General features: G+C 29.8%; 4 protein-coding genes across 5 annotated transcripts; 3 read left to right on the top strand and 1 right to left on the bottom strand.

Moving 5' to 3' along the window:
• Positions 1-4,121: 4,121 nt before the first annotated feature.
• LOC106763292 lies at positions 4,122-5,802 on the top strand. The gene is made up of 2 exons (XM_014647496.2): positions 4,122-5,028; positions 5,131-5,802. Exons 1-2 carry the CDS (start codon positions 4,163-4,165, stop codon positions 5,765-5,767), a joined length of 1,503 nt encoding a protein of 500 aa, XP_014502982.1. The 5' UTR covers positions 4,122-4,162; the 3' UTR covers positions 5,768-5,802.
• Positions 5,803-14,158: 8,356 nt separating this feature from the next.
• Positions 14,159-14,894, top strand: LOC106764141 (protein EARLY RESPONSIVE TO DEHYDRATION 15-like). Of its 2 annotated transcripts, none has more exons than XM_022781961.1 (2): positions 14,159-14,449; positions 14,538-14,680. In XM_022781961.1, the coding sequence occupies exons 1-2, from the start codon at positions 14,233-14,235 to the stop codon at positions 14,636-14,638; spliced, it is 318 nt and encodes a 105-aa protein (XP_022637682.1). In that variant the 5' UTR covers positions 14,159-14,232; the 3' UTR covers positions 14,639-14,680. The 2 variants fall into 2 exon arrangements, with proteins under 2 accessions (XP_022637682.1, XP_014503858.1); XM_014648372.2 differs by having other exon boundaries at positions 14,161-14,449; positions 14,542-14,894.
• A 2,712-nt stretch (positions 14,895-17,606) lies between these two features.
• Positions 17,607-18,633, bottom strand: LOC106764500 (heavy metal-associated isoprenylated plant protein 19). Its single transcript, XM_014648779.2, has 3 exons — positions 18,509-18,633; positions 18,326-18,401; positions 17,607-17,966 (listed from the first exon to the last, which is right to left on the bottom strand). The coding sequence occupies exons 1-3, from the start codon at positions 18,515-18,517 to the stop codon at positions 17,821-17,823; spliced, it is 231 nt and encodes a 76-aa protein (XP_014504265.1). The 5' UTR covers positions 18,518-18,633; the 3' UTR covers positions 17,607-17,820.
• A 2,554-nt stretch (positions 18,634-21,187) lies between these two features.
• On the top strand, positions 21,188-23,466 carry LOC106764049 (staphylococcal-like nuclease CAN2). The gene is made up of 9 exons (XM_014648257.2): positions 21,188-21,492; positions 21,642-21,697; positions 21,843-21,957; positions 22,076-22,186; positions 22,272-22,459; positions 22,539-22,595; positions 22,673-22,832; positions 22,923-22,991; positions 23,071-23,466. Exons 1-9 carry the CDS (start codon positions 21,340-21,342, stop codon positions 23,176-23,178), a joined length of 1,017 nt encoding a protein of 338 aa, XP_014503743.1. The 5' UTR covers positions 21,188-21,339; the 3' UTR covers positions 23,179-23,466.
• The last annotated feature ends 1,460 nt before the right edge of the window (positions 23,467-24,926 follow it).

Genomic DNA, 24,926 nt, shown 5'->3' with positions numbered 1-24,926 from the left:
TTTTTAAAGTTGAAAAATCATATCTTAATTTAAAAAAGAAACTAAAACTAAAATCTCAAAATATAAAAACTAAAAATATATTTAATCCAATTCCTTTTAAATAAAGGACTGAACATAAACTTTTAATTCAGTTATTATAAAATGAAAAAAATATTTTGTTTATAGTTTTTTAAATTACTAAAATATTAGTAAATGCATAACTTATGTTAGAAATTTAAGTAAAAGTTGAAAGTTATACATTATTAAGTAAAATTGAACCATTTATAGATGGTGAAATTGGACAAGATATGTATGAGAAATAGCACACATTAATTGCTTTATAGAAGGTTGGGTTATTCTCATATTTTGTGAATGATTGAGGTTGAAAAGTCCAACATTTTGCATGAGAAATAGCACACACTAATTTTGCAAAAAATTATTTGGTTTGTATTCACCTAACTTGTTCTGTTTGTTTGTGCAGAACACATTTGCCACACAAAACTGTAGACTACACAGGGTACAAAATGCACACTGTCAAGGTTTTTCTTTTATATATCAAATGCATTTCAAGGGTTAAAAAAGTCAAGTTCAAATCAAACATACATTTAAATACAAAATAAAAATATTAAACTCTAAGTAGAAATGATGCTAAATATTAAATTGAAAAAGGAAATGCAAACCAACGTCAATTTTTTTCATTAATAATAATTTATCTCATAGTTGGTTTTCAACTTTTCACGTTTTGATATTTTTTTTACTTTATTTATAGTGGTCCAAAAACATTATAAATAGAAAATAAGTGAGATGTTTAAAATAAGTTAACAATGTGTTTGCTTTAAAGAAAATTTAAATGCATTAATTTTAAATTTCTTTCAATATTCAAATTTGCTAAATTTAATTTTTTTTTTCTTAGGATGGAGTATTCTAATCAAGTAAATGAAGTTATATTCAAGCAATATTTCTTGACAGTGTGTATGTATTCTTTAAATATAAGAAATAATATATAATCAAGAGGTTACAATTATGCTAATTGAGACAAATTCTTAACTCTGATGAATTATTATAATATTCATTGTGATATTACACAATAATAAAAAATTAACATATGGTCAATAGCTAAAATCAATAATCATATTTTATTTTATAGGATATTTGACTATATATTTAACTTACTAAAACTAGACTCACCACCACATGTAAGGTTTTGTTACATAAATAAAACACAAAGCACTACTTTATAGAAATTTTTCATTTTTTAAATATTTTTAGGCATTTTAATTAGAGATAAAGTCGAATATATATATATATATATATATATATATATATGTATGTATGTATGTATATATGTATATATATATATATATATATATATATATATATATATATATTTTATAAATTAATTTTAAAAAATTAACTAGATTTAATTAAGATTATTTAAAATTTATACTTATAATTTATTTTTAGCTAAACTTATCATATCACTAACCATTATATTACTTACAAATATTTAATTTTATACATTAGGTGCTTAAAAATATTTAATTTTACGCATAAATATATACGTATACATGTATGAAAACAAATATATAATAACATTAAAATTTGATATTTATAGAGATAAAATTAATATAAAAACTAAATTTAGTTAAAAGTGAAAATATTTATATATGAACTAATTTTAGGAAATGCTTTATCAATATCCAATTTATTAATAGGGACTAACTCCAATTTATCAATATCAATTTTGTATAGGTTTGTATTTAAGAAAGGTGGTTTGCAATAGTTTCACATGAAAAAGTTAGGTAAACAGACAATGACTATTTTTAGTTTAATGTAAATCCTCCTGTGATAATGTTTAGCATTTAATGTCTTCTTTAGTTAGAAAAAAAAAAAAAAAAAAAGACAAGCGCTAGTTTATTTAGAGGTTGCTATGTTCTAACCAAAAGGGTCAAACTTATTTGAGAATATACCATTCTTGAATGTCAAGTTGACGAGAGGAAGAAAATAATCATAGCAAAGATTGATGAATTTTAATGCTGAAATTGGTCAAAGCCAGCATCTGAACAACTAGATGTAGCCGGTAAAGTAACAAGAGTACTTCTTTGTGTATACAACAATTACACCTTTCTTATATACACTAAAAAAACCAATAATTAATAAATAATTAAATCTTTTCAAATAATAAACAATAATATATTAAGAATGATTTTTGAAAGTGTATTTGGATTAGTCATTAAATATTAGTATTTGATTTTCATCTTCTAACTATAAAACATTTTAGTTTTTTTCTTCATTTTTTTCTTAAAAAAAAAAACAGGAATATATATATAAAACCCAGATGGCTAACATCCTTTCGTATCAAAAGTTTTGAAATATTTGTAATCATAAAGTTGGAATATATTCACATGTTAGGTTTACTACTATAGTGGATTAATTAGGCAAACAGCAGTATTAGAAGCTTTTACAAGAGAAACACAAGTCAACAATATATATGCTTAGCATCTCCAGTTTCTCACCAACCTAGCTTGCCCATGATAAATTCATAATTGATCAAGGTTCAACCTTATCTACGTTCTTTTTCTTTGAACTGAATTTCCTGTATGAGATGATAACATTTCAAGTTAAATATTCCAAACTGTGTCAGACCTATATGATTCGTATATTCCATTATCAAACAGAAGAGTGCAACTTTTCAACAATTGAAAAACAGAAGAGTGAACTGTATGAAAAAGTAGGAAAAATCCTGAAAAAAAAAAAAAAGAGTTTCATGAATACAAAATGTATGACGAATTGAAAATAGGGGTTAAATATTAGAAAATGAAAATGAAGAACAATAAAAAAAATGTGTGTAATTATTTTTTGAAATGTGGGTATATCTTAGAAAGCCACATTGAAGAAAAGGATTGAAGAATGAAAAATAATATGTTTAAAATTTCTTTTAAAAAATAGTCTAACAAAACTTGAAAGCTTTGTTATTTAGAAGTTTAAATCTGTAAAAATAAAAGTACAAATAATTAAGATTATATATTATTTCTTAGAGTTATATTTATATTTGGAAAAGAATAAGAGAAAAAATTTGGTGGCATATTTACTTAAATAAAATTACGAATCTTTCTTCTTTTATTATTGGATAAAATTGAAATTTTGAGAACAAGTTTGTGATATATGATTATTTATTTTGATAACTAGGATCATCAATTATATATTAGTGATGAGATAAATCAGCTTTACATTTATGTTTTATTTTAAGTTTATATATTTTTTTCTTCATTTGTTTACTTTTAATTTAACTTTCTTGTATCATATTTGATTTTAGTAAAATTTAATTCACTGACTTCAATAAGTGAACTTTTATAAAAGTAAATATATATATTATTAACAATATAAAGATTTATTAACAATTTTAACCATCTTTTTCTTTGTTAGGTCATCTTCCATTACATGAATATCATTAAGAATTTAACATGCACAAATGGAAAATGCTAAGAAAGTGAGAAACTTTCTATTATGAACTATTATTGACAAACATTCCATTAGACACGAATCCGAGTTCCAACTAAAACAATTTCCCAGCTAAAATATACTATGTATATGGGTTAAATAAGACTATAATCAAGCTAAGATTTCCACGCATGTGGGTGGAGAATCAGAATCCAATGCCCTTTCCCTGCAAGTGCCACACGTCAAGTAATAAATGTAAATCTATGATTGCTCTTCCTTCTGTTATTTTATGTTATTTTTCTGTCTTAATTTGCTAAAGAGAAATTCCATCACTTTGAATTAAGAACGAATATTTCCATTACAGAGACATAGTTAACAACGAGTTTATCTGCCAACCAGCCACCTAAGAATAACCACAAACTACTACTACAAAAGTTAGCAATGATTCCACTCTTCTGGTTTTATTATTGCGTCTTGTAGTTATGCTACAATCATGCATGCATTTTTAGGCAACTAGCATATCAGGGAAGCGACGGAACGCAAGAAAAAGTCTTTATCTTCTACGTACAAATATTCTATCTTTGCTCTTTCCCAAATGCTAATATCATCATAAATATCACATGCACTACTACTTTTGACTTTTCTTGCCAAACAAGATTCTTTGCTAATTTACTTTTCGTCTGTTAAATAGAGAACTTGACGAACACATGAAGCCCCACAAAACAACACCTAGGTTTCTGCCATGGCTTACTACAGATTTCTTGATGTGTTTTCATGGATTCAAAACAGTCCACCAATCACAGAATGGGAAACAGGTTCCATGTCTATGAGCATATGTTACACAAACTCATCTCAACCATCACTAAATCTTATCATAGCAAAAAATCACCACCAATCCTCAAGTCTCTCTTTAGCCATTGTGGCAGATTTCAGCATTCCTATATCTCTTTGGACCTCTAAACCTTTCAAACCTAACACCAAAACCATGAGGTTAACAGATGGTGAAACCATTTCCAATCTCCTTGCTAATTTCATACAAGATATCCTTCACTATGGCTCCAACAAGAAGAATGTTTCCTACATCAAGTTTCCCAAACTTGATTCCATTTCTAACTTCCAAGACATTTTCAACCTTGCTTTCCTCACTCTCTTGTTCCTAGTTTGCATATACGAAGCCCCTTCTGATCTTCGTTGTAGTTGTCTCAGCACTTTGAAAGAACAACTTGCAGGGTGTCGGTCAAGGCAAGCATCGAAGTTACTGATGAAACTCTTGGGTTCCAACTTGGAAGAACAGTGGATGCGTTCCGTGAACCTTGCAATCACAAATTGGATTGTCGAGCTCCAAGAAGCGCATCACAATGGTCAAATCACCCTCAGAACTCCATCACCTCTATTTTCTTATGCATTCTCAGCAGCTGGGTTATGGAAAGTTCAATTATACTGCCCAGTCATAAACATGGATGTTGTGACTGCAAACAACCATCCACCTGATGAGAGGCTTCAATTCTCTCTCAAATATCAACAGCTTGAAGGTGTTCTTCAGTTCAATTACAAAGTCATAATCAAAGACAAATGGGTCGAAATCGTGGTGAACATTGACAACATAAGGTAATTATAATTAATCCACAATAGTTGTCCAATTGAAAGAGAATATACATTCCTGTTTATCAAGTTGAATAATCACTGAAATATTTACGTTTGTGTGGAAAGATGCGATGTTTTGAAATTGGTAGATGACAGTCTGATGAGAGAACGAGGAGCAGGTGCAGCTGAAAAACATTTTCCTTCAAGAATCTCGTTGCAACTTACTCCCACACTTCAACACCAGGTGTTGAGCGTATCAGTTGGGAAATCCTCGGAGAATCCGGTGATAGAGTTTGGAGTGGAGAAAGGAATAGAAGCGTCGTTCGATCCACCGAACCCTTACATGGGAATCAGCGTGTCAGCGGGAGAGTCGACAACTGTGAGCTTAAAGCCATGGAAATTCGAAGAATCTGTTTATGGGTACAGTGCAAATTTGAATTGGTTTCTTCATGATAGCGGCGATGGGAAGGAAGTGTTCTCGTCAAAGCCTTCAAAGGTTGCGATGTTTAACCCAAAGGCATGGTTCAAAGACAGGTACTCCAGTGCTTATCGCCCTTTCACGAGGCAAGGAGGAGTTATTTTTGCACGTGATGAATATGGAGAAAGTGTGTGTTGGAAAGTGGATAAAGGTGTTGTGGGGAAGATGATGGAATGGGAGGTAAGAGGTTGGATATGGTTAACATATTGGCCTAACAAGCACAAGACATTCTACCATGAAACCAAAAGATTCGACTTTCGAGAAACAGTATACCTCAGTATTTGATCTCAAAATGTTTTTTTAACAATAACAGTGATATATAATTTATTGTGAAAAAATTATTAAAAAAAATGTTAAAATAGTTCTGATTATTAATCACTAATATTTTACTTTAATTAATTATTCAGGTATTGCATAGTGTTATTTCTTTACTTTGTTAAACTATTTCTCATGGATTAATTTTTTATAGTCGACCGACTTTGTAATTATGCTTTATTAGAAATATGGAAATGAAACATGTGAAAAATTTAGATCTTACTTTTCTTTCATACTTCCTCGTTATAATACATCAACAAAGTTGATCGTGATTCTGAATATGAATAATTTTAAATGTTATGACTTTACATCTTCTTAACGTAAAATTTTATATATTATATGAAAGCACATAGCTTATTAATTAAAAGACCAATAGGTAAGTAAATTATTAATTAAAAGAAAACTGTAACTAGACTAATGGGAATGAGATGATAAATGATTTTGTCTTTATGAATATTATTTGAATTTGTTCTGATTTTAACATAAAATTCTTGTATTGAATAGATATAAGTATGTATATTAATAATATCTTATTTTTGAAATTAAATATAAAAACAATAACGAATATGTATATATTTTATTTTATCTCTGTCCCGATGTCCATTTAAATTTTAAAATATTAAACACATCTAGTTTATTAAGTACTATAAAAAGCTTATATTAATCCTTTTTTAATTTTTAATTTTGTAACTTAATTTTAACACATTTAATAATCTAGTTATTCAAAACTCTTAAATTTTTACTTTATATTTTGGCACTTAGTTGTTACAAAAGTACAATAAAAATAGGATAATGATATTTAGACAACATTTTTTTGACAACATTTGAACATTGATTACGTGTCAATATGTGATTGGTCAAAAATTATTCCACAATCAATAATAATAATCATAAACATTATTGTGGAGTAATTTTTGACCAATCACAGATTGACACGTAATCAATGTTCAAATGTTGTCAAAAAAATGTTGTCTAAATATCATTATTCATAAAAATATTCACAAAATACACTAAACTTAAACATAATAATGGATCACAAGTCAACCATAGATCCTTAAAAAATAATAAACTTTTCTCATTTCTATATTATTCAACTTGTTAATTTCTTTTCATAAGAGTCCAATTTATATTTGAATACAAATAATGCACCTTTAAGTGTAAATTTTTTAAGGATTGCCACATTTTCCCTAAATAATAACATTTTCTTAACTGAGTATATTGATAATCATCCTTATTTACACAGCCGTAAATTGCCAGAGAATTTGTTTAGACATGAACAAATAATTTTATTCAAGTTACCTAAATATTTAATATTTATAGTTTATTCATTATTTAATCGTTAAGATAATATATTTTAATACCATGTAAGAAAATCAATCAATAAAATCCATATATTAATTTTGTATTAGGTGAATATAAAATTTATAATCTCAATTACACTTAAATAATCAATTATTATTAAAATAAATAAAATAAAACAAAAACTATTTATATGTTCTATACTTAGTTTTGAAAGAATACTTATTTTGATTCTTATTTATACATTTTTTATTCAATTGAATTTTAATATTTTGAAATAAAATAATTTGGTGTCTTTCATTAAATCAACATTAATGTTGTTTCCAAGGTGTCATGTATCAAGATTTGAAAGATGTCACATTTCAAAAACACCATTTGAAAACATGTGAAAATCGTAAATGTATTACGTATCAAATAAAAAAAATCCTAATATAAAATATGATACAAACTTTGACATGTAACATTTTTCAAACAATATTAACTCCAAGTTAACATAAGGAACTAAATTGATTCTATTTAAAAGATATTGAAACCCAATTGAAACATAAAAAAATGTTACATATATGTTTGTGTTTCTAAATTTAAATGTGAAATTAAAATTTATCATATTCTTAAACTTTAGTACATTTTAGTAATCAAATTTTAAAAATAAATTAATATAATCCTTTTAATCTAACGATATTAATTATTTTCTACGTGTTAAGTAACATTCTAAACTAATAACTAAGTTAAAAAGTCTCAAACCATATAAACAATTCAAATATTAATTTAAAACATTATTTAACACATAAAAAAACTTAATGCATTGAGTTATGAAAACTACTATATATTCAATTTTAAAATTTACTGAATAAATTGTATCAAAATTTGAAAGATAAATAAAGTCTAATTTTATGTCAAAATTTAAAGATTAAAAATATATTTAATATTACAAAATATAAAAACTAAATTGAATTATATGTATAAATATAAAAATAAATTTTCTAATTAAGCATGTATTTTAATAAAAAACCTTTTTTTAATGTTTTCAAAAGAACTAACATTTAACTGGAAACAAGATAAGAAAAGTTAAAACATGTTTGGGATAAGTTTTTAGAAATTCATATATACCCTACAAAACCACTTATATTGCTTGCTGATGTTCCAAAACCTTTTGCCTTTGAGCTCTTGGAGTGAAATACATTTAGGTCTTGTTCACTTGAGTGGATTTGAGAGAGAGTAATTGAGTGGATTTGAGAGGATTTGAAGGTAATTTTTTTTGCTGTTTATTTGAGTGAATTTGGAGGTTAAAGAGACTGGATTTGGAAGTAAAGTTTGTGAGAATTAGTGTAAGATTTAATTTATATGGTAGATTAAAAAAATTTACTTCCAAATTCATACTCGTTTACCTCCAAATTCACTCAAATAAACAACAAAAAAAATTACCTTCAAATCCTCTCAAATCCACTCAATTACTCTCCCTCAAATCCACTCAAGTGAACAAGACCTTAATGATATTCTTAAGTCAACACTTGAGAGAGAAATTCAACATCACCCAAACATACAATTTTTACAGAAAAGAAATTAACATTTCACCTTGAGAAATGAAGCTTATCTCACTAAGGTGTTTTTTTTATTAGTCATTATAAAATTCCTTCCATATTTATTATTATTAACTAACATTACTCAAATCTAGACACAACTTACCTAAAAGGCTAATTTATATTTAATGTAAAAAAAAAAACATACACAATATAATGATTTTATTCGTTTTTTAATTAACCTTTAAAATTTACATAAATAATATATTATTTTGCATAACATATTTTTACTTTTAATTTTTCAATCCCTGCAATCTTGCACAAGTATATTCGAGTGAAATATCCACGGTCAACTCGGACTAAAATATTAATTTGGATTTGTTGAAAATAATAATAATTTAAATAAAATAACACATTTTATCATGAAAATAAGTGTAGCCAAATTTATTTTTAAATTAAATTATGCTCTAAAATAATATCTTGTACAACCTTTGCTTCTCATATAGATTTCTTGTACAATTTATAGGGAACATATAAACATTTAATTATTTTCAAATAACCAAATAAAATACTTAAATAATCAGAGATTACCGATTAAAGATAATTAGCTTGAAAATATAATATAAAATTATTCTTATAGCTATAACTTAATAATTACCAAAAGTTAAAGTTAATGACTATATAATTAATTAAAATCATAAAGTATATAAAGTAGATATATCGTTATGTTATAAATATAAGAGGTTTCTTTATCTTTCAACTTCTGTTTATTTGAGAGTTTCTTCACTAGAAATCATAGATGACGTGGAGGTTTATGAGACGGAGATCGAATCTTACAAAAATCTGATAAAATAGTTCGTTTAAGTTTTGCACGGTAACTCAATGAAAATAATTTCACTTCATCCTACCGAAACTTTAGAGAGATGAATGACCATTACTAAAAATTAATCAAGGCTATTATGTTTGGGCCTCCGCGTGGGCCACAAACAATCCGGGGTCCACAGGTATAAACAATTCGGGGCCAACGGACACAAACAATAAGATACAAATACTTATTTTACATTTTGAATTGCACCGAAAAGACTTATTCTTTTTTTGTACGCGTCTTCCTTATACGTATCTTTCTTGTACGCGTCTTTCTTGTACGTGTTTTTCTTGTACACGTTTCCCTTGTACGCGTTTTTATTGAGATTAAGTGTATTTAGGCGTCTTTATTGAGATTAAGTGTATTTGTGTGTATTTGTAAGATTATCGTCAAAAGGACAGTAATCAACTATCATTTTTCTTACTGTGTAAGCTTTCCCATTATTCCCCAAGAGCTCTATAAATAGAGCTCCCCCATCTCTTTTACAGTGTATTAAACGAGAAATAATTTCACATTTACTAAATAAACACGCTTTTCTTACCTCTTTCGTTCTTCTCTGCAAGATCATCTTCTTCTTCTGTCACTGCCATCATCCAAGGCAGCCCTTGCTTCTCACTCTGTTTTCTTCCTCCGGTTCCAGAAGAGTCTTCGAGGCTCTCGTCTCTCTGTCACGAAAGTAGAGAAGTGAAACTCTCTGCCATGAAAGAAGATCAGAGATATTTTTATCTCTTTCGTGGGCTCGTTGGCTTTGGGCCTTTTCTGAAGGAAAGCAACAGTAATGGGCCGTATGTTTAATATGGTATCAGAGCAGGTGTAATGCGTGCTCTGTTTCCGATGCCTCTATTTTCCATTCTTGGTATCTTCTTGGGTTGATTCTTGGTACTTTCTTGCCCCCTGTTCTACAATGGATCAGACAGATCAATCAGCTAATCCACTCAGTCCTTTCTACCCACATCCAAGAGAGAATCCAGGTCTCACCCTCATCACTCAGGTTTTGAATGAAAACAATTACTCTTCTTGGAGCAGAAGCATGAGAAGAGCTCTGCTCTCCAAAAACAAAATCAAGTTCATTGATGGGTCTATCAAGAAACCTCCAAGAAATGAAGCTTTATTTGATTCTTGGGGAAGGTGCAATGTAATGGTCCTTTCTTGGATAACAAAGACACTTTCTCCACAGATTGTAGAGAGTGTCATATATGTTGAAGATGCAAAAGAACTATGGGATGAACTACATGAGAGGTTCTCTAAGGGTGACTATTTCAAGATTTCAGATTTGCTCCAGGATATTCATTCCATCAAGCAGGGAGAGAGAGGGGTGAGTCAGTTCTTCACAGACCTGAAAAATTCTCTGGGAAGAATTGGAATCCCTAACACCCATACCCACTTGTACGTGCAAGACTCCCTGCAGTTGCGATCTCTCAAATATCTCCTTGAAATACAGAGAAATGGAACATGTTATATGTTTTTTGAAGGGGTTAAATGACACCTACAATACTGTAAAGACCCAGATTCTTTTGATGGACCCTCTTCCCAACATCAATTGGGTTTTCTCCCTTATTATGCAACAAGAGAGACAAGAGAAGCAGGATTCTGCAGAAGTCAAGGTATTGGCTAATGTTGGTGACAAAAATAATTAATGGAAACCTGACCAAACTTGGAGAAGCCAAGGCCGAGGAACTGGGTCTCGTGGTCAAGGGAGAGGAAGAGGGAGGAATTTCAACTATGGCAAACAATGCTCCTATTGCAATAAAATGAACCACATTGTGGATGAATGTTATGCCAAGCATGGTTACCCACCTTGGTATAAGAAAGGAGAAGGCAATCAAGATAAGAGAACTGATTGGAGTTCTGCAAATGCTTGCCAGAACAGTGCAGGGCCAGAGGAGATTCAAAACACTCACCAAGGGAATTCCTCCCATCAGGGCAACAACAACAATAATATTCTTAATTCCTTTACACCAGAACAGGTACAAAAGCTCCTTAGAATGATAGACAAGACTGAGGAATCAACTCACAAAATCAATCAAGAGTAGAGAGATGCCACTGAAAATAAGCAAGGTACTCTTTCTTGGATCATAGACACTGGTGCCACAATTCATGTGACAAATGATAAAAACAACTTTGTTACTTTTTATAAAATCAAGCCTATTCCTATCAAACTGCCAAATAACACTACTCTCACTGCAGAACACGCAGGAATTGTCCAATTTTCTAAGGATTTTGTTATTTTCAATGTCCTTTATATTCCTGATTATTGCTTTAATCTAATATCTGGTCAAAGTCTTATAAAAGACTTGAATTGCAGCCTAACTTTTTCTTCTGAGACTTGTCAGATAAGGGAGAATTATACATTGAAGATGATTGGGTATGCTAAGCCTTGGAAAGGACTTTACTATCTGCAAGCTCTCCTTAATTCGAACAAAAATTTCATTTCAAAGTCTACCTTACCTTTTAAAAATGTTGATGTAAATTTGTGGCATTGTAGATTAGGCCATCCTGGACACAAAGTTGTTGAACAAATATGTAAAAAGTTTCCCTATGTACAAATGGGCCTTGACATTGTTTGTGATACTTGCCATTATGCTAAACAACACAAACTATTTTTTCCTAGAAGTATTTCTGCCACTACTGAATGCTTTGAAATTGTTCACTGTGATATATGAGGTCCTCTTACTGTTGTTTATGTACACGGTCATAGATATTTTCTCACCATAGTTGATGACTATAGTAGACACACTTGGGTCTTTCTAATGAATAATAAGGGCCAAGCTAGAGATCTACTGCAGAACTTTATTGTTAAGGTTAAAAATCAGTTTAACAAAGTAATTAAAACTATTAGGTCAGATAATGGACCTGAATTTAATTGTGTGAGTGATAATGACATATTTTACCATGATTTCAGTGATGAATCAAGAGAAATTGTCAACCCTTTCCTAACTTTTTACCTTGTAAATCCTTGTTTTCTTTTAGTTTGATTAAGTGGTTGCACCCCAAGCTTTAATGAGATATTTTGTTCACTAATCCTTGCTTTTATGTGCTTAACGTAATTGGAAGAAGTTTATGCATCAAAGGAAGGCACTGGAAACCAAGAAAAGCAAGAAAAGCAACAAAAATGAAGAATCAGAATTCTGTCAAATCAGGTTCGAGGGCCCCGAAAATGGGGGCGCTTGAGCGCCACTGGGTCAGAATGCCAGAAAACTGGCCATGTGCACCAACTCCTGAGCTTGTCTGTCTGATGTGCGCCCGAGCGCCCCATTTTGGGGGCGCCCGAGCGCCAACTTTGCTGACANGGNANATTTGCCCTATTTCAATCAGAAACGCGAAGAGCTTTGGATCTTTTGCTACCCAGACGCATTTTCTCTGATTGGGAGCTCTTGGAGCGAGCTAGGAGCTGTGGGAACAGTCCTTCTTCTTCCTTGGGTTTTCTTCTTTCTTCCATTTCCACCATTGTTGTAAGCTTGAGCTCTCCATTCATGGAGAGCTAATTTCATTATTGTTGAGGGATTGATCATTTTGTTTTGAATGAAATATATACTTCTTTCATTGATTGTTAGTGATTGGATATTCAGATATGATTTTTTTTACATTCGGATTTGCATAATCTGGTCTAAAAACTATTTTTAATAATTTTAATAGATTAATATAAATTACATTATATTAATTAAAAATTATATAATTACAATATATTTAAATACTAGTGATAGTAGGTAAAATAGTCAATGCCATAAATAACGTAATCCTAGTAAAAAAAAAACCTTTTAAATATATTATATTAGTATTTCAGATTAATATATACTGAATGAGGAACCACCATATTAAAAAAAGTCTTTCATCTCTAATTCTAATATTGGTCTTATATTAATTAACTTTAGGAACGTGTTTTTTTCAGTTTAAATTAGTTTTGGATTTAAGTTTGAGTGTATTGTTGTAAAATTGACTATTTTTTATTTCTACTTTTATTATTATATTTTTTTCATGATATTATGAAAAGTCTATAGATGGGTCCTGACACATAGGGTTTTAGGATCAAATCTTATAGAATGGGTCACTTTGACAAGTCTATCTATGACCTCACCATAAAAAATAAACTTGCAAGTTAAACAATGAATTTTCTTACAATTTACTTTCAATACAAATTCTTCTTTTGCTAAATAATCTATCCTTCTGTTCTAAAAATACTTCATAAACACCAACAATTGCTTTTGTTTTGTACATTCTTCATACTTCTTATGACTTTATTATTATTTCACAAATGTTGACACATAGATTTATTAGGACTGCACAAAAATATAATTGAACTATATTATATTATAATTAATTATACTATATTATACTAAAAAAACTGATTCATTTATACTATAACTTAAATATATTATTTTATAATTCAATTTTTAAAAACTGAATTAAAATTTTTTTTAGTTCAATTAATTACAGTAAAAAATGACATGTAAGTCTGTAACCTTGTCTGCAATGTATCTATGTATGTACATATGCAATGTGGATGCCCCTGACCCATGAAGTAAACCATACATGCGATAGTAATAAAAATATCTCAAAAACAGTTGCTGATCCAAAAACCGTGTCCGAAGCTGGGCTCACGCATGTCACGTGTGTAATGCTCCCAACGCAGAAGTCCATGTCGTTTTGGCTCCCTTATTCGCTATAAATACCCACCCACCTCATAGTGGATAAGCACAAACATTTGACAACTATTTTCTTCGGTGGTCACTTTGATCCTTATCCTGTTTGCAATGGAAGTCATTTCTCGTTCCTCAACCTCATCGACGTTGAATCCCAACGCTCCAATGTTCGTGCCGTTCGCCTATCGGACGGTGGAGGATTTCTCCGATGAATGGTGGGATCTGGTTCATTCTTCCCCGTGGTTCCGTGACTACTGGCTCCGCGAGTGCTTCCAAGATCCCCAGTACCAAAACGAAGTTCTTGATTTCGAGTTCGACCTAGATCTGGGTACCTCATCTACTTTCATTTCTTTATTATTTTCTATATGTTTATTTATTTATGTTTTTGATTAATTAATTGATAATTTTGAATGGAGACAGAAGAAGACGAGATCGAAGGAAAGGAGGGAAAAGAGGTGGTGTCTCTGGAGGTGCTGAAATGGCGAAACTATGGAGGTGGTTGGGCCGAAGTCCCTAGGTATGCTGAAAAGGCCCCAAAGTTTGTTAAGCCCAAAGTGAGTCCACGGGCTATTCACCAGCCCAGGTAGATCAGCCCGGTCGAGCACGACGGCTTATGTACATACATAAAAGTTTCCGTCTTTATTGTAATTTTAGGGTTTTCTTTACATTCTGCACAGGTTGTCTGTACTGTTTTCAATTTGATAAATTTGGTTTCTTTGACAATGATGATCTTGTATCAATTGAGATATCTTAACCTTTATAATCTAACTAAATTATAGAGATATCTTAACCTTCATAACTTGATTTAACCTTTAGCACTTTATTTTGATACCCACAGATGATGATTTTTTCTTGTTTAAGGGGATACGTGGATGGATTTGTTTCAAACTGAAGTTAATCATCTCTATCTGTTTTTGCTGTTTGTGCTATGATATTTTTGCGTTGTACTGTTTCATAAACTGAAATAAGTGCAAAGTTAATGCATATGATGGTTTTACACTTGATCTCTGAACTTCAGGTAAGTTCATGTGTTGACAAGTTCATTTGCTGATGCATTTTCTTTGCACTTGAAGTTGAACGGGCAGAAAAATGTTTACAATGAGAATTTAGGACATTCAAATTTTGAAAGATTTTGTCTTATAGTTTTGCATTTCTTTAGTAAATATTCATTACTCTGCTTTTCTCTTTTAAATGTTTGTCTAAAGAATTTGCATAAACTCAGAAAATCACATTCTGAACCCTGGATGATGGTGTTTATTCTCTATCACATTATAAATAACCTGGTTGTCTTTCCACGGACTAGTTTTATTTCCGTTTTCATTCCATTAAGCATTATTTGTAATGTAATAACATTTTGATATTTATGGAAATTTCATTATTTTAGTTAAATTCCTCTCCTTTCAAGATATTTTGTACGTAAAAAGTAATCCGTTTTTCTTTAATTTCAATTTTTGGAATTTGATGAGCTAATTTAGTTTTCACCGAAGTTCAAGTTCTCACATTTTAAGAACTTATTTCAATAATTTGCTTTTAATATAAATTTTATCAAACATAAAGTTTAGCTCATTTCTCCATTATAATTGTATTTTTTATTTTTTTGAAATTATCTATATACATTGTATTTCCTACATTTGTATTATTCGATATCGATAAGGAAAACACTGCATAATATGGAGAAAGATGATGACGATATAATACTGTGAGTTATTAAGGTGTGACTTTAAAAGTATTAAAGTGATCTAATTAATTATAATATATATTATAAAATATTAATTGTGTAGATAGTATATTTAATATTTTAATAGACCAAATTTGAAATATTAATTTTTAAGAAAAATGTAATCGACAAATGAAAAGATATTAATTCCGTGTGTAAACACATACACATATTTATGTTTTTTTTTCAAATAAAAAATTAAGATATTCTATCATTAAAAGATCAAATACATTCTATCTATACTAGCCTTCGACTTATTGTTTAATGAAATATTAAGAATTGTTCAATTAATTAAAGAATTTATTGTTTATTTGTTATTCATGTGGTTGATAAACTAAAATCAATATGCAAGATAAAAAGACAAACAAAACGATGTGGATGTGAATTGCGCTTACCTGGATTATAACTTCTTTTAATTTTTCTGAGTTGATATGTTTGCAATAAAAAACATCTAGATAAAAATATTAATTATTATAATGAAAGGTGCTTTTATTATCATAATATAGAATAAAAATATGAATTTTGTAATTGGTTGTTTGTAACTATTTGAATAAAAAAGTTAATCATTTCGATATTACTATTTGTGCAGAATCGACTCAATTACATCTTCGTATTTTGAATGTTTTTAATTAAGTTAATATTTTTGAAAATTTGATTACATAGTTATTAATTAGGATGAACAACGTTAAAAATTATGTTTGATTGGTAATCTAACAATTAACATGACAGACTTTGGTGACATGACAAAACATAATTTTTAACATCATCTATTTTAATTAATGACGAGATCTAAATTAATTCAAATTTAAAAAAAAAAAACTAATCGTGAACATTCAAAATACGTAGACCTGATACAAGAAAAATGCATGATTAAGAAGAAAGACAACTGAGAGAAAAACATATATTAAGTTCATTTATGTAATATTTTAGAACATTATGACTTACATAGTGATTCATGGGTCAACAAGTCATTGTATATTTGTAGGTAAAAGAGGCAACTCAGAGTGGGACACAGCACCTTCTTTTGTTTTATTCATCATATGCAGTGCAACAGAGGAAGCTTCTTTGCAAGTCGTATAAAGGACAAAGACTTTCTCAACATTTATTCATGTTAGACCTGAAGACAAAATTATAAGTCCAAATTTCTAGAGCACAAAGTCCTACAATTATAATATATTTCAACTATAAAATCATTTTTAACAATTAGAAGGAATTGATCAAATGGTACTTGAGTTTTATGTGGAAATTATAAAAAGCAATGCACCAAAATAGTTCTTAAAATTATGAGTAATAATTAAATTAATATTTGGAATCAGAAAAAAAAAGAAGAAGCAATTTCAGGTTAAAAATTGTTGTCTAAATATCATTATCCAAAATTGTTAAACATACTTTATTTCTGTTTTCCTTGCTGCAACTTCATAATAATTTGGTTAAAATTAATTGACATTAATGGTTTTATGAATTAAATTGATGTAATAATTGTATTCGGGAACTCTCAATGTATTTTTGGGTTTTAATGAGCTTTTGGAATGTCTATATAGGATTTGATAAATGAATTCGTATTTGTAGGAATTGTATGAATTTATCTTGATAGAAACTTCATTTTAGTTAAGGGGTTTTTTTTTTTTTATAAATTAGATAAAGAGATAAATAAGTATATATATTCGTTTTATTTTTGTCTCTATACCTGTCTTAATAAGGTATATATTTAATTTTTCTTATTATTGCCATGACAATTTACAATGTTAGCAATAAGATTGTATACAAATAAATAGAATAATTGCTTTTATTATGAATTATTTCATTTGATGTCTCTCTGTAAGATGCCTTTGTTCTGAGATAAAGGTCATGAATTACAAAATTGAAATGGAAAATAATTATAGCTCTTCAAACTCCACAAATATGGTAGAAGTTGACTTCATGAACTATAATTTATCTCCATAGTTTATATATTTTTTTCTTCATGAAAAGAAAAGTTGAATTCAGCAATTGGGTTGGGTTTGAGCTTCTTCCCATGGGGTTGCATGCTTGCCAATCTTATGAAGAACCTTAATAACTTCTTCCGTTGTAACATTTCCCGTAACAATCACCTTGTTCGACTGTTTCTCCACGTTATATGTCTCAATATCTGCAAAGCCACGTCAAAAATTAGACTAATGACATGTAAGAAAGATTTATAACACACTCCTTCACGTTGATAGTAGAAATTGAGTAATTCAATAGATGTCCGACAACTGGTAGAATAAAAATGTCTAAGAAATAAAAAATATTATTAGGATAGACTCTAACTAGGACTTTGATACCATGTTAGAAGTAGACTTTAAACCTAAATCAATCCTACAAAACCGACTTGTAAGGTCAGGTTTGTATCTCACTAATATATATAATTTGACCTTATCTCTAATCGACGTGAAACTTCCAACAATTTACGTTAATATGATACACGTTACATAAATAAATAAATTTCTCTTTAGTAAAGTTAGTAACCTTGAATCTTCTTGATGGCCTTAAGAATTTTCTTGATACAGTCGTCACAGTGTAAACCAACCTTGAGTTCCACCACCTGATGGCACAAAACAAGAAAGTTTAATTAATGAGTTTGATTTCTGTCTCATATATAGGTTGCTGAAAGCAAAATGATTGAAAGAAGGAAGTGGTAAAGTTTGTTACATTTGCCATTGAGAGTCTCTGATGTGAGAAGCGAAGAGAAGGAGAAGGTGTTAGTGAAAGAGTGTGATGAGATGCATCAATATTTATGAGTAGTGAAGAATCTGATTCTGCGTATGAAAGATGGAATCCTTCACTTTATTCGAAATTGTTGATCTGGGAATTACTGGCTTCCACTTATTCTGTAAGGTTGGCTACCACAATCTCCCAATTGGGTTTCGCCAAAACCTACAAGGAAGAGGAATGCATCAAGCAACAAATAATTCCTGTACCTTTCATTTCTCAAATACAGATAACTAAAATGCTAATGCATTCTTTGCACCAACCAATGACACTGTAAAATGAAACAAAGAAAAAACTTTAAATTATTTATTTTCATTTTGTTTATTTATTTGTTACAATACATATATCTATATATATAAATAAATATGAAATTATTCATTTTATTTATTATTTTAGTGATTTTTAATTATTCAGATTTTATGATATAAAAACATTTATAAATAAATGATAAACTATTAATTGAATGGATAATGATATTTAAACAATATTCTTTTGACAATATATGAACATTATCTATGTGTTAATCTGTGATTAGTTCAAAATTACTTCACAGTGACGTTTATGATCATTTTTATTAATTGTAAAGTAATTTTAGACCAATCACATATTGACACGTAAAAAATATTTAAATATTATAATAAAAATTATTGTCTAAGTATCATTATCCTAATTATTCTAATTGAATAATGTGTATATTGATCTTCGTAATCAACTCATTAGTATTTGATTTGTTTAGGTGTAATTGAAGATTCTTTTATATTGTAAATGTGATTGCTACATGTCTAAAAATCATTATTACATGAAATTGTTTATTTTCAACCAAGTCAGAAGTAACATTTTTTAAGAAATCTTATTATAGTTGTTTTCTTTGTTTTTGACATTCCTATTATAAACCCTCTTTGACAATTGAAATACTTTGTTAAAGTTTATTATTTTTTAAATAATATTTTGACATACTTAAGTTTTTTTATATTTATTTAATATTATTTTAAAATATAATTTTTTTTATAATTATTTTATTCTTATGTGTTTTAAATAAATATAAAAGTATATCATTATACATTATTTTTATCCTTTTTTAAAACCTCTTTCTCCTCATTTTCAACCATCATGCCATCTTCATTGATTAGAAACTTTTTCATAAATCACTTTTAAAGTTTATTCCTCTTTTGTTACCATCATTCTTTGCTAAAGTATTTTACATAGTTGAATTTGTGACTTATGGAGAATGATATATTTTTTTACTATGTCATTTTGTGTTTTATACTTCATTTTGTTTTGTAATCATAGTTAAATAATTATTCAAAGTCCTTTTGTTGATAAATTTAAATTTATTAATAATATAATTTTTATGGATTTTATATTTTAATTTATTAATAAACACTTCCAGGAATAACAAATCCATTATAAATAATATTTACTAGGCTAGCTTATAATTACAATTACTTTTTTAAAACCTTTTCTTATCAACTATCTCCACTTTTCCTTAAATAAATAGTCATTGCGAAAGATTCTAAATAATAGTATGGTCAATACAAAATCATTTACATCACTTTAAAATATTAAGAGTAATCGTATCATAAACATTTTTACGTAGAATATGAGAATAAAATAACATAGAAGTATAAAATTTTTGTATTTTTTTTAGGAAAGAAGAGAATAAAAAATAAAAAAATAATGTTAAATAAATATAAAAAATTTAAATGTGAAAAAGAATATTTTTCAAATATCAACCTTATCTTCTATGTAACCAATGAATCGAAGTAATAATTTATTTAAATGAGTATTTTAAAATATATCAAAGAGAGATAATTCGTTGAAACTCTACAATATAAATAATACAACCACATGATATTTTAATATATTAATATTCTTATTATATCTCTATTATATTTAAGCCTATATTTTAATATAAATTATTACATTATTAAAATAGATTGTAAATAAATATTTTATTTTACATGACGTCAAAATATAATTTTTATAATCAGTTATATGTTATACAATCTCAGTTTTAATATGAATTTTTCTCATACATATTTATAATTGATTATAAATGATGTTATAATTAATTATGTATCATTCACAACTAACTATGAATACATTTTTTATGATAATAATAAATAAAATCATTATAATAAATAAAATAATATTTCTTCTGACTCATTTTTTTTTTCAAATTAAACACTTTATTTTTCATATTTCTTACGTTTCTCTCTCATTAATAATTAATGAAAAATAAATAAACAAAAATTGAAAAACAACATATTAATAGTTTAGACTATTGAATAAGTGAATATCAATACTTAAGTATCTATTTAACGTTAATTAGATCTATTCCACCTGCACATGGTATCTGTACTTAAATTTTAATAAATAATATACACAATAATAAGATAAAATAAATAAATTAATTAACAATAAATTATGATTCTCAAAAGTAACATGTAAATGAAAATCTTAAATTAGTTTTAAAATGATAAAGCATGACATTAGTTTTAACCACGCCATCATCATCAAAAAAGCGTTACCCATGTTTTACGTTAAACCGTTGACGATGACCTGTTACAGTTCCTTCCCAACAACATTATACAATTAGAAGAAAGAAACTAAGAATTCAAGGCAATGGCCAATTATAGCACGCCACCTGTTTTTCTGTTCACCTCTTCTGTATCCAATCACAATTCCTGATTTGCTCTGGCCCCTAGATTTTTTCCCCTTTCTTCTCTTCCATTCTCTCAAAAAGTTTCAAGCTTTGATCAGACTGAATCATGGGGAACGCCCTGAGGTTTCTCTGCGGGCATTGCTGCAAGCCCACAGCAGCTGGTGATTCTGAGTCACTTGGGCCTCACGGTGTGTCCTCTGCCACCGTTGGTGTATCAGCACTTGCCCATGATCTCTTTCACTTTGACATCACCTCGCAGGTGCATGCATTTTGCTCTCTCCATCCTTTAATTTGGAACTCACTCTTTGTCTAATTCTGTTTTTCAGCTAATTTGGCATGTTCAGTTTTTGAGGTTTTAGTACACTGATTTTGTGAGGTCTCTGTGTTTTCCCTTTTCAAATCTTTTAGGTCCCGGAAGGACTCAGCAAGCATGTGGTGTCTTCTAAGAAAGCTCAGGCTAATTGGTATGTCACCAGTCTTTTTAACTTATGTGAGAAACTTTTGTTTGTTTTGTTTTCTTGCAAGTGATTGTTGAGAAAGAAAATGATCGTAGATAGATTTGCCTTTGAACTATGTGTGCCCTTTCTGTTACTTGCAATTTTTTTGAAGGTATAGAAAGTTAGTAGATGCTTGGAAAGAGGCAAAACCCCCTCCTAAGACACCTGAAGAAGCAGCTAAACTTGTCATTCAGACATTGAAAAGACACCAAAAAGCAGATGTTGAGGTTTGCATGAACTTCCTAACCTTTAATTAAGTATGACTGCACTGGAATGTACTTTACCTAAGCCACCTGCAAAAGACAAAGCTCATTGTGAGTGAAATTTATGTTGCTTAATTTATAGGGATTGTTGGCTTTCTATGGTCTTCCTCCACCACACACCCTCGTTCATGGAACTGCTCAAGCCCCGTCATCCTTGCCTGATGGTGTTCAATTTGAAATGCAAACCTTGCCTGTAAGAAAATAACATTTCCATGCAGTCGATAAAATGTGGTTTTTGACAAAATGACATGGTTTATCGTTGTTTCCAATGGTACCAGGTTGATGCTAGAGCAGTCGCAGATGGGGATACCATAACAGTGTATGTCAACACAGCAGATCCCAGAGAATCAGCATTTGTCCCTGGCAACGTTCATGCAGCAGCAGTGAGGAGATCAGAAGCACGTGCCCGAAGGAACTTTGAAGACGCTGATGCATTGCACAAACAGATAATTGATGCAGGATATCGGTTGGTTTGTAGTTTCCCGACTTCTTATGCCTATGCTTCCAACACAAGCTATTTTTCTTCTAATTGTTTGGTTATTTAGGGTGATTCCTGTTGAAAACGAGGAAATCCTAGCTAAGAAATATAGGATTCGATTAAGGTAATGACCGACCAAACACTATTGATAGAATGTGAAGTTGTTTTGGAAGCCAGTAATGAACTCTAGAAACAAAACAGGGGAATTGATGCACCAGAAAGTGCAATGCCTTATGGAAAGGAAGCTAAAGCTGAACTGGCCAAGATTGTTCAAGGGAAGCCTTTGAGAGTCCTTGTTTATGGAGATGATCGCTATGGTCGTTGTGTAGGTGATATCTATTGTAATGGCATTTTTGTACAGGTAATCTTATCATTATTGTACAGGTAATCTTATCTATAAATGTTGGTATTACTTTCTGAGTTTCTCATTTTGATTTCCATTTGTGACTAGGAAATAATGTTAAAGAAGGGTTTAGCATGGCACTACACAGCCTATGACAAACGGCAGGAACTAGAAACAGTAATTACTGACAAATGTTATGGTTCATTCATTATTTTTCAATTATAAATATCCTAACTTGCTTGAGTTCTTATGTTAGTGGGAAAAACAAGCCAGAGCAAAGCGTGTTGGGTTATGGGCTTCAAAAAATCCTGAAAAGCCATGGGATTGGAGAAGAGAAAGAAGAGAAAGAAGAGAAGGTGCATGACAGCAAATAAATTCACACCTGCAGAAGGTGCCATTGTCAGCAAATTTTTGTGAAAAACTCAAACCAAAGGTTCTTCATTAGATATCAATGTATCATTTGTTTGACAAACTAATGTTGGATCATTGACAAATCCGATTTCAGACATTCCAAACAATTATTTTAGGACAGAAAAATCATTATGATGTTGATAAAGTGATTTTCATTTGCATATCACTTTCATTGGTAGATAATGTAGACTTTGAAATTAAATGTGAGGTTGTTTTCAATATGTAAAAACAATGATTTGCAGCAGTGGTGTTTATTTTAGTGTCTTGAACCAATTTATTCACTAAAATCATACTGATTATTTCATTTGAGGTATAAAAGTTTCAGCTTAATCAGTTGCAAGATGTAACATTCCAATTTAATAATATAAAACTACTAAAAGAAACATTACATTGATAATGATATTACAGTAACTACATAGTTGTTATAGACAAAAATCTTTACCTGAAGATCAACAATAACTACCTATACTATAAGTTTCACTCCCTATCTTCAGCTGCATCGACTGAAAGACTGTATCCTTAAGCTCACACCATTAAGGTGATCATCACAAAAGAGAAACAACAAGCAAGGACAGACCACAGAAAAGCAAAGGTAAGTTAGAGTTTCAAAAGATTTTACATACTATATAGAACAATAACAACATTCATGCAAGCTATGAATCAGACAACACAATAATGGTTCCTTTCCACTTAACCTTTATACTATCTGGATAGATGCATTGATATCGGACTCATGGAGAACCTACATCGTATATGGTGGAGCAACCTAGTTCATAAATAATAACCATAACCATATCCTCAACCACCACCAATACTACCATACACCAAGATTAATGCATCAAGCATCTATGTACCTAACCAGTGACCATAGACTAGGACCTCCTGCTACTTTCCACGACATAATCATCCATCTCTACATGAAATGAGGTTATTAAAAATGTCAGGATCATTCCCCAATCTAGGAGCCCTTACATCAATACATAACACCACCTAACTGACTTAGGATATTCCTCCTTGGAATTCTTTCATCACATGATACTTGAAATTCATACCTCACATATATTCCAAATCATCATCACCACATCTCCTACATAATACAAAATAAATGACCACATCATTCAAATCAAACAAGAACACATAAGAAAAGAGTAGACTTAAACCAGGACCATTCGCTCAGCGCATACTCTCGCTGAGCGAATCCAGATGTTTCTCTCATAGTGACCCATCTTGTTGTGCGAATAAACTCCTAGTGGTACCAGACCTCAACCCCTCACATAGCGCTCCAACTCACTATGCGAAAGTCTAGATAGTGTGCCAGACCCCTAAACACTCGTGTGCAACTCTTCGCTATTTGAATAATCTTGGTAGTGATCCCAGACCACAAATAGTCGCTTAGCGCACAAATTCGCTGTGTGAATCATCAAACAGAGAGCAAACCCCCTCAACCATTCGCACAACGCACCCTCTCGCTGTGCGAATCAGCAAATAGAGAGTCAGTCCTCTTGACCACTCGCTAAGTGACCCAATTCCCTTAATGAGTCTGCATAATTCTGCAACATGAATTCTGCAGAATTATGCAACTCAAACCATATTTATCAATTCTAATTATTTTTCCCAACTTCTAACTCTCCTAATTTGTTTTATATATCTAATTATACTTAACCAATGTTATCTAAACACTTCTAACCTCAATCTAAACAA

The sequence above is a fragment of the Vigna radiata genome, chromosome 6 (assembly GCF_000741045.1).
Source record: "Vigna radiata var. radiata cultivar VC1973A chromosome 6, Vradiata_ver6, whole genome shotgun sequence".
NCBI lineage: Eukaryota > Viridiplantae > Streptophyta > Magnoliopsida > Fabales > Fabaceae > Vigna > Vigna radiata.
This window is presented reverse-complemented; position numbering and strand designations above follow the sequence as displayed.

Excerpts from the sequence above, each read along its gene's own strand:
- LOC106763292 (XM_014647496.2), top strand. The coding sequence starts at position 4,163 with ATGGCTTACTACAGATTTCTTGATGTGTTTTCATGGATTCAAAACAGT. Across the intron at positions 5,029-5,130 it reads GTGAACATTGACAACATAAG|ATGCGATGTTTTGAAATTGG; the intron begins GTAATTATAATT and ends TTGTGTGGAAAG.
- LOC106764500 (XM_014648779.2), bottom strand. Across the intron at positions 17,967-18,325 it reads GGCCATCAAGAAGATTCAAG|ATATTGAGACATATAACGTG; the intron begins GTTACTAACTTT and ends GTGGCTTTGCAG.
- LOC106764141 (XM_014648372.2), top strand. The coding sequence starts at position 14,233 with ATGGAAGTCATTTCTCGTTCCTCAACCTCATCGACGTTGAATCCCAAC. Across the intron at positions 14,450-14,541 it reads CGAGTTCGACCTAGATCTGG|AAGAAGACGAGATCGAAGGA; the intron begins GTACCTCATCTA and ends GAATGGAGACAG.
- LOC106764049 (XM_014648257.2), top strand. The coding sequence starts at position 21,340 with ATGGGGAACGCCCTGAGGTTTCTCTGCGGGCATTGCTGCAAGCCCACA. Across the intron at positions 22,596-22,672 it reads AAATATAGGATTCGATTAAG|GGGAATTGATGCACCAGAAA; the intron begins GTAATGACCGAC and ends GAAACAAAACAG. Across the intron at positions 22,833-22,922 it reads GTAATGGCATTTTTGTACAG|GAAATAATGTTAAAGAAGGG; the intron begins GTAATCTTATCA and ends ATTTGTGACTAG.